The sequence below is a fragment of the Etheostoma cragini genome, chromosome 16 (assembly GCF_013103735.1).
Source record: "Etheostoma cragini isolate CJK2018 chromosome 16, CSU_Ecrag_1.0, whole genome shotgun sequence".
Taxonomy (NCBI): Eukaryota; Metazoa; Chordata; class Actinopteri; order Perciformes; family Percidae; genus Etheostoma; species Etheostoma cragini.
The window spans coordinates 14,477,238-14,487,422 of NC_048422.1; the positions used below are offsets into that span (position 1 = coordinate 14,477,238).

Below are 10,185 nucleotides of genomic sequence, written 5' to 3' on the forward strand. Positions count from 1 at the left end.
CCGTTTAGTTTAGCACAGCACCACTGTAACATTACAAAAATCAGGGCTTGGCGAATCACCCTCCCTTGCTCCGCCCTCTCAAAAATTGTCCCATCCAGTCAAAAAAAAAAACAAGATGGCAATGGCCACTCAGTCTTCTAAACATCAGTCCACAAACTAATGAGTAACATCACCACTGCTATGTCCGCTATTTGTCCAGTCTATGGTTGCAACTTGAATAAACAAAACTGCATCCATGTAGGCTACAAAAATAGGCAGAGTATCAGCTAAGATAATTAAGGTATTAAACTAGACTTTGGCACACACTCTTCAAGACAGGGCCTAAAGATCAGCGGCACAAAGCAGGGCTCACCTTAAAGGGAAACTGGTATATTTTTCGACCAGGAGCCTATATTAAAATGTTTACGTTTTAATTAGTAGAAATGTTGCCCTTTTTGGGGCAGTTTTATGTGACTATATTTGAACATTCTAAACTTCTTTTGTCTTTCTTTCTCATTTGATCACTGCACCTGTTCTTTGGTTGCCTTGTGCATCATATCTTTTTATTTGTGTTATATCCTTTCAACATTTACACATCTTACACCTAAAAAGATTGTTTTCCAAAGAAAACAACACAAAACCATGCATCAATATCAAGCAAAATGTCATGAGAAGGACCATTCAAAAGGGTTAGGGAGTAATGGAAAAGTATTTTATTTACTGTAGTCTAATGCATTGCTGCTAAAAAGACACACTTTATTCTACATGCTTATAATTTAAAGTGCTTATTAGCATTTTACAAAAGTTGGTTCAGTGCCATGCAAAGTGAAAACACCATACGTTACAATGAGGGAGGCTCTAAACCAAATCTGTCTTAGGGGCCCCCAAAAGTCTGGGGCCGGCCCTGGCAAAAAAACCTGGACCAATTTCAAAAAATGATGTCCCCAATAATCACTTAGACAAACAAACATGGGAAAATAGGGTCCTGCTTAAAAAATACTGATGTTTCCATTTTAGGCCCTTATCGTCATCATCTATCCTCTATTGCATGTCGCTTCATGCAATACTCCTGTTCACTTCCGGTCTCCACCAGCAAACCTTTCCCACCGCCTGAAACCACACATTAACACACTACCTCCTCTGTGTGGTGAGGAGGATGTACTAACCACCTACCTGGGCATGGGTTCTTGTTCCTACGTCCACTTTAAAATCAGCGGTTGAATAGTCAGGTGTAGTTCAGTGTCCTGTAGAGCCTCCTGGTGGTTTAAAGACACAACACATGCTCTGGATGTCAGCCCTGCTGCTCTCTCATTAATTGATCTAATTTTCTTTAGAAGTTGTAGTGAGCCGCACAGAATACACTCCCCTGTAGGATTATTAGGAACACAATACTAATACTGTGTTTGACCCCCTTTCGACTTCAGAACTGCATTAATTCTACGTGGCATTGATTCAACAAGGTGCTGAAAGCATTCTTCAGAAATGTTGGCCCATATTGATAGGATAGCATCTTGCAGTTGATCGAGATTTGTGGAATACACGTCCAGGGCAGAAACCAATTTGAAATGATTAGAGCTTTGTGACATGGTGCATTATCCTGCTGGAAGTGGCCATAAAGCAATGGACATGGTCAGAAACAATGCTCAGGTAGGCCGTGGCATTTAAACGATGCCCAATTGGCACTAAGGGGCCCAAAGTGTGCCAAGAAAACATCCCCCACACCATTACACCACCACCAGCAGCCTGCACAGTGGTAACAAGGCCTGATGGATCCATGTTCTCATTCTGTTTACTCCAAACTCTGACTCTATCTGAATGTCTCAACAGAAATCGAGTCTCATCAGACCAGGCAACATTTTTCCAGTCATGAACTGTCCAATTTTGGTGAGCTCTTGCAAATTACAGCCTCTTTTTCCTATTTGTAGTGGAGATGAGTGGTACACGGTGGGATCTTCTGCTGTTGTAGCCCATCCGCCTCATGATTGTGCGTGTTGTGGCTTCACAAATGCTTTGCTGTATACCTTGGTTGTAACAGAGGTTATTTTAGTCAAAGTTGCTCCTCAATCAGCTTGAATCAGTCGGCCTATTCTCCTCTGACCTCTAGCATCAACAAGGCATTTTTACCCACAGGACTGCCCCGTAATGGATGTTTTTTCCCTTTTCACACCATTCTTTGTAAACCCTATAAATGCTAACTGAGCATATTTCAAAATACTCAGACTGGCCTGTTTGGCACCAACGACCATGCCACGCTCAAAATTGCTTAAATCACCTTTCTTTACCATTCTGACATTCAGTTTGGAGTTCAGGAGATTGTCTTGACCAGGACCACACCCCTAAATGCTTTGAACCAACTGCCATGTGATTGGTTAATTAGATAATAGCAATAATGAGAAATTGAACAGGTGTTCCTACTAATCCTTTAGGTGAGTGTATGTTGGATACTAGTTATGCTGTGTCTAGGGCCCATTAAATGAGCTTAACAATATACTTTTAGGTTGTAAAGATGCATTTATATTATGCATAAGAGATGATTGTGTGAGAAATGTGCTTTTAAATCCACCACTCTGGTTAATCCTCAGCAGCATATGTAAGTGCATGTTTGATGAGGCAGAAAAATGATCTATACAAGGTTTTACTCGAACACTGAATTCACGGTCTTGATATTTAATCTTGAAATAAAAATGGGAAGATAGAAGTATTTGTCAGATTTTCTTCTAAACCAAAGTAAGAACAGTTAGAGTAAATGTTTTGAAAAATGCAAAAAGTAGAGAAAGGGTAGTTTTTGTCTGTTTTATTATCACAGAAGCACAACAGGTACCACTATGTAGGTGAACAACCAACTTACTACCATGAAAAATAGGAATGCTAAGAAAAAAAACCATCCAAACACAGCATTTGTTTTTCAACCTCCAAAACAAAACACAATAATGTCCAATATACATGGCAGAAAAAAAGCAAAAGCACTTTGGATTAATCACTTTCTTAAGTGTTGTACCAATACACTCATCGTAGGATCTTTAACTTGAAACTGAAGCACCTACATCAGACACATGCAACAGCATTCGTACTTAAATTCACTATTCAGCTACAAAGTACCAATTATTGGGGCGGTCACTCAAAAGCAACGTTTCAAAAATTACTTTTAAAGAGGTTAGTCCTACAAAATAAAACTGGTCCAACTGAAATGGATTTGTAATTCAATCCAGAGAGAAAGGAAAAAAAGATTAATTTAAAGTCATTATTTAGCTAATCAAAAAAAGCTGGAGTACCCGAGTGTAAACCTGATGACCTTTTTATTGTACATTCAAGAAATGAAGAATCCTCCACCTTAATCCATCATAAAAAGGAAATATCAATAAAAGCCGACTTGACAGAAAAATGGAAATTATGCCAGACCTAACTTATTGTTATGACAACTGCAATATGATTGTAAGTCCAAAAAAACAAGTTTCCCTCCTTTTTTAGATGACGAGACCGATTTTTAATGAAAGCAGTATAATAAAACACACAAAAGATAGATGGTGGAAACAGGAGATGCACATCTTACATATTCCCTTAAACACAAAAGGCATGGGGGAAATGAATACAGAGAGCTACCACCAGGGTTTAACACAGACGGTGGTTTATATGAGTAAACTGGGATGGGATCGGCAAACATACAATGGGAAGAAAGGGGGAAGTAAGCAGGGGGTGGAGGGGCTGTCCAATGGGCTACTCCTCGTCCGACGAGTCCCTTTCAAAATTGTAGGCCATAAAGAATACATCAGGTCGAGGAGGGACAAGGGCATGGCCCGGTTTCACAATCTCAAAGCCCAGGAAACTGAACGTACGCACCAGTTTAGCTGTAAGAATAAGGTCGGTACAACAGATGTTAAGATGCAGTACGAGTCACAACACAGATGCCAAAAATAATTGTGTTTTCAAAGTTGTTCTGAATGAAAAAGGGTGTGCTGAGAAAACAAAGACGTACCACGATCATCTCGGTTCTTGTAAAAACAGACAACAACGCTAACGACTTTCAGATGTTCTTCAGCAAACTCCAGGAGAGCAGCAAAACTGAAAGGGAGAACACAGGTTTGGTTAGAAAATAGAAAACAACCTCTCCACATACAGGCACAAAAACACGACTCTTGTGCATTTCCCGTAAGAAAAATGTGTTTTAATGATCATTTAAAATGTTCTCATTTGGCTTCCTCTCAGATGAAAGTGAGACAACCTAAATCTGTAATATCAGCCTACAAAGTTTCTGTTTACTATAACAGTGTGCCTTTGTAAAGACCTGAAGCTTTGTTCCACTCCAGGTCTCTCCGGTTGTTAACAAGCCTCACCTCTCCTTGCTGCCTTCAGGAAGAGGGTCAAGTGGGATCTCCACGTAGAGCGCGCTGCTGCTTAGGACAGCATCCCACTGTATTGTCTTGGTAACGGTGGGCTGACTTAGGAAGTGGAGTATCCCAGGGCGACCATTCCCTGCTGGCTCCTCCGTTACCGTCAACCTTCGATCCTGGAAACACAAACACTCGTAACACATCTGAAAACAGCAGTAGGTGACATTAAAAGGGTCAGTATTGTGTAGCTGGCATAGTCCAATTATGATCTACAACTACTATGGAATTGTGACGAAAATAATTAAATGCACACATGCCCCTAGCAGTTATTTATTTAAGTTAATTATTTTGGTCAAACAGAGCTTTTAAATAAACTGAGATCTCAAGGAAAAAAACTATTTAATGACGTGCCGAGCATAGGTGACAGGAAATGCTTTTAGCTCCTTTTCTTGACATACTTCTGTCTGCAGAAAACCAAAGATTTCCATTGTTTCTGCATCGGCGTGTGTCTTGACTTACTGAGTGGAGTAGACATGCTGAAGGAGTGTGATCCCGTGTGCCATTCCCTCGCCCACCTGGGATCTTCAGGGGTGGGAGAGGGGCATCAGGAGCACCACAGAGGCCCCGGGCCGCGGGTACTACTACAGTGCAGGGACAGGCTGGAAGGGAAGACACAGGAGGACACAATCACAACACTGTAAAAGAAACACAATTCCCAATGCACTTATGACAAAGGTTGTCAGTAATTCGTCATGTATCACAAGGTTTTTAGGTAACTACGACCTCTCGTCATGGGACTCCAGACAAATACAGGCTTTGACCAACTTTGCAAATGTGTGCCAAGAAGAATTGTACCAATTTAATTTCATGTGGTGAATTATAATGCCCATACTGTATCTTCTGAGATGATGCTCATGACTTGAATTGCAGATGCTCATTATCCAATACTGATAGCTAAAATTAGTTTTTCCCAAGTTGTAAACATTACTGCGTTACTAACATCTGAGTGTTCAATCCAAAACATGTGTTACACAAGCAGGCCTGGTAGCTCCTTCAAAAGGTTTAGTTTATGTTCCTCAAAACAATAGCACTATGTTTACAGTCATTACCATCACCTTTAAAGAGCAGTGCGCTAATGCAGCAGGATGCGGTGGGAAGCAACCAACCGAAAATATTTGCTTGTAAAAACCCAATCTGTTGGGTAAACCTACTGTACTGTAAACAACTTGGTACACACGGTATAAAAAGGCACTGACAAAGCCATCCAAATGGCAGATTTTTATACAAACATAAACTGATCTCAGAACTATCAAGAGATGTACCCGTCACATACATACAAGCACCTAAATACTGTGAAAGGTTTTTGCATCAAACTCCCAGACAGTGCATAATTTAAGTGCAAACACATTATATATAGCTTGTTCTGTCCAAACAATGAAGATACCGTTTCTACTGTATCATAAGACAAAAAAAGGAAATCAGATCTGAGAAGGTAAGAAAATGAAGATACTAGGATATGTTTGACATGTTTACTTACACAATGACTTGACAATTAACTGATCACCATAGTAAGGGCTGCAACTAAGTCTAATTTTTGGCATTTTTAATTAATCCGTTTATTTTGAATCATTAATTATTTTTATGAAATGTATCAAAATAGTGAAAATAATCGTTATATTCATTTCTAACAGCCTATGAGGATGTTTTAAAATAACAGTCCAAAAGTGAAAACAATATTCTGTTACCATCATACAATAACAAAAGGCACCAAATCCTCACGTTAGAGAGGTAGTTGGAACCAGTAATTATTTGTAATTTAAGAGAAAAATGAAAAATATATATTGTAATACATTTTGACACAAATGTTCTTATATCGACGAATGGATTTTGCTGTAGTTGACATACAATAATACAGTAGTCTTATATTAAGTCACTGTGGGGTCAGGGTATCTTTCTTGCAATAAAACTCAAAGTGTGGCTTTTTTTTTTTAATAGCTGGGTTACAAATCTATGTTGGATGACTCACTTGGTATATACAAGATAAAGTAACATAAATAACGTAACATATTACTACATAAAGTAGTAATAAATAATACCTTTTTAGGGCCTTCTGTAAATGTATTTAACAGCCAAGATCATTTGCTGTGTTTTCACTTTGTCGTGCTAAGGCTATTGTGGAATAGGACACAAGACTTTAACATAAAAAACGACATAATCTCTCCGTCCGGTGATAGCTAATCATGTATTTATGTCTGTGACGTTCCCACTGCATCACTGTGTACAGTCGTCGTCCTGCCAGCATGAAGCTGCTGCTGCTGCTGAGTCAGTTGCGTAATAATCAACCTGCCACTGTTGTCAGATCACGAGATCAAGATTTATTAACCTGTTCCCATTTCTTTGCGCTTGCTTTTCCTTTCCTTGATTCCTAAAATGGCAAATCCGTATGCTGTTTTAAAATGTGATTTTGGCCACAAAATTACAATGTCAAACATTTGACGTTACGGCCACTCAATTTTTCTTATATCAAGAAAAATGGAAATAAATGGTAAATGCTGCTGACAATAATAGGAAACAGATCTGGCTATTAATATTAAATATCCCTAACAATTTGAAGGTTAGCTAATTATTGATAACAAAGATGCTCTAGCTAGCTGGCTAGAGCAATCAAATACATGCAGAGTGCCAGCGTTACAGGCTTGGAATTTACTACGTTAACGTTATGTGATGACGAGAAATGTTAATGACTGTTCCTTCTTTCTATTTTCTTACAGTATTTAACGTCACCTTAAACTTGTTATTATTGCATATATATATATATATATATATATATATATATATATATATATATATATATATATAAAAAATGATAATCAACGTCATTATGAAATGTTGATGCTAACTGTTAGCTAGCTGGCTACAATGACGTACTACAAGTTCGAATAGGTTCATTGCTAAGACTTGCTAATGCTGCTCATCTCGTCTCTTGGGCCAGCAAATGAATACCCGTATCTTATTTCAACATGACAATTTGACCACGGCTACCAAAATGCATAAAGAAAGGACATGAGAGATATGCGGATTACATATAGACTGTACATTTAAAGCTAAACGCGTTTTACTTCCGCTTTTTGTGGCTGCAGGCTAGGTTATATTAGCCACCCCTCCCCCATATCCGGGTTAGCAGTCAGCTAGCTAGGTGAGGTATTTTTCATCATTTACTTACTTCCCGATCATGTCACAAATAGCATTACTCAAATCCGCCATGGTAGATACAGACTGTTTTCCTTCTTTCTCGCGAGCAAAGCAATGACTGTTTAGGATCCGCTGGAGGTTGGATTTTACCATCCGGCCTCGGGTAGAGACACGACGGGCAGACTGCTCTCTGCTATGCTCTGCAAGCTAATGATCGAACGGAGAGTCGGGAGCTGGTACAAAAAACAATAGTCAAGTCAACCACATTGACGGTTACACGTTTCCGTTGAACTTCAAACTATTAGTCGGATGAATAGAAAATGTTGGTATTTAGTCATGCACGATTTAAAGTGTTCATTTCGATTACAATAGCAGATAACATGAGGAACATTCACAGTGCAGATATGACAAAAGGATGGATTACAAATCACCAATTGCATCATAAGTGCCTATCTAAAGCAGATCTTCTGATAAACCTAACATATGCCTACTGGCCTATACTGTGTATAGTGTTTAATTAATATAGTAATTTTCAGAATAAGTAAGATGAATTCAAGGTCTCTGTCCACTAGATTATTTTAAAGTTTACTTGACCAAAAACGTATTTTACATATATATACTGCTTATTATTTTCATTTAAAAAAAATATTTTTTATTTTTTTGTTAGTTCAGTTAATTGTTCTATCGTATGATTTTGTTGAATTATTAGGTAATTTTATTACCCCCCACAAACATCCATCCATCTGAACCATGTGTTTATTGACATCACAATTAATGTTAATTAGATTCCTGCAGAATTAGGCCTACACATGTTTGCACAATATGCATATGATACTGTTGTTAAAGCATAATATAAAGCTGTTCTATTAGTTCGTCCCTCCGCATTTAATTTGTGGCATTTTAGGTGAGCAACATTATCAGACAGTATGGCATATTATTTTGAAAGAAGAAGACATAGTTGCAGGTAAGCCTAGTAGCTTAAGCCTAGTAGCTTATATCTAGCTTCACACTTCCGCTACCAAGCTAACGCAGAAGATGCTATGAAAGATCCTACTGTAACTTCACCTAAGAAAACTGGCCCTGACCTGGGACCGCAGTTAAAATATCAATAAAGTAGTACAAGCACTAAACTATCTTTATTATATATACAGTACAGTAATTAATTAATTTCAAAACTAACTAAAGCTACGTGTTCTAAATATTGGCAATGTCAAATGTCGAGCCAAGAAAACAAGCTTGCGTTGTGTTAGCTGTCGTTATGCTAGCGGCTATTAGGCTACATTAGGGCGTCTAATGGAAAAGTACCGAGGGCGGAGAAAAACAAAGACACCAGAGGGCTATGATTTCCATATGATTGTTGACCTCACTGTCATTTTGACACATAGCCCTTGAAAAAGCAATAGTTTGTTAAAGTGTAGCTTATGTGTTGGGTGTTTTGCGGTGGTGGAAATACATATAGAGCCTACAAGTAAAATATTTACTACAGGGCTAGCGGATACTCCATTAGACATTACTCCACTACATTTATTTGACGGCTAGATCTTTGCAGTTCATTAGTAATTGTTTTACATAAAACATATAATTAGTTTAAAAAATAGAATGCATTATTAAACTACCCATCCGTAGGCATATATCCAACTTCGCTTCTCAGTGACCAACAAATTAAAGCACATCTGCTCTATTGCATCAATAATATTATATAATATAATGTAACACTTGCTGGTATACCACTGATGAGTCAACGACGTCAATGACTTTTACTTTGATATTTTAAGTGCATTCTGTTGTTGATACCTATATTTTCTTTACTTAATCAACACTGAATGTTTTTATTTTTAATGCAGTATGCGTGGGACTGCTACTTCAGAACAAAAACGTCATTTTTCACTTTTATTTTCTTAACTGTATTTAAATAACTTGAGGATAATTTAATATAGTATTGCTATTAGTTTAATATAATATTAGTATAGTATTAGTATTGCTCGGAAGTTTAGATAAGATAAAAGTAATAAAAGAAAACTCTTTGTGCAATTAAGGATAAACAGGGTGCACAGTAAAAACATATGGTCTGCTATTCCTATCTCGTCCACACGGTGGCGACAAAGCAGAGCAAAAACATGTAAGCGAAAATGCACACCCCCAGTTTCAAATCACATCCACAGACAAACTCGGGACTACAAAGCTGCAGTCCACAAACCAATGGGTGACGTCACGGATGAGATCACTCGAGTGCAATTGATTAAGTGTCTGATAAAAGTTAGGGAAATCTTGAATATAAAGCTTAGAAAATGTTTATGTCTCCACATTCAATTGCCCATCTAACCTAATCAAACTCGCTCGCGGAAACTGCACATGACATCAATTTAATACTTACTTACTCTGTGTTTTTTACTGTGATATGGATCCGCCTCGGTCTGAAATAAAGAATAAAGTTAGGCCTATAAACTCCTATTTGGCATACAGACATGCTACTGATTTAAGATTAGATTAGATAAAACTTTATTCATCCCACAATGGGGAAATTCCCTTGTAATAGCATAAGCATTTCCAAAGTAAAAAGCACACCTACAAACAACAGGCAGACAACAGATGATGTGCAAAAAGTGCTGTGCAAAGTGGCATTATAGAAAAAGTTTAGTAAAGTGAGGTTACCATAGTACGAAAACTATTGCAATGTACGGTAAGT

At 37.9% G+C, this 10,185-nt stretch overlaps 1 protein-coding gene across 1 annotated transcript; it reads right to left on the reverse strand.

Moving 5' to 3' along the window:
* Positions 1-2,758: 2,758 nt before the first annotated feature.
* On the reverse strand, positions 2,759-7,728 carry oaz1b (ornithine decarboxylase antizyme 1b). The gene is given in 6 exon segments (XM_034897127.1): positions 2,759-3,824; positions 3,953-4,038; positions 4,311-4,483; positions 4,827-4,913; positions 4,915-4,966; positions 7,531-7,728. Coding segments are annotated over 6 exon segments (651 nt in total). The 5' UTR covers positions 7,653-7,728; the 3' UTR covers positions 2,759-3,693.
* Positions 7,729-10,185: the final 2,457 nt, after the last annotated feature.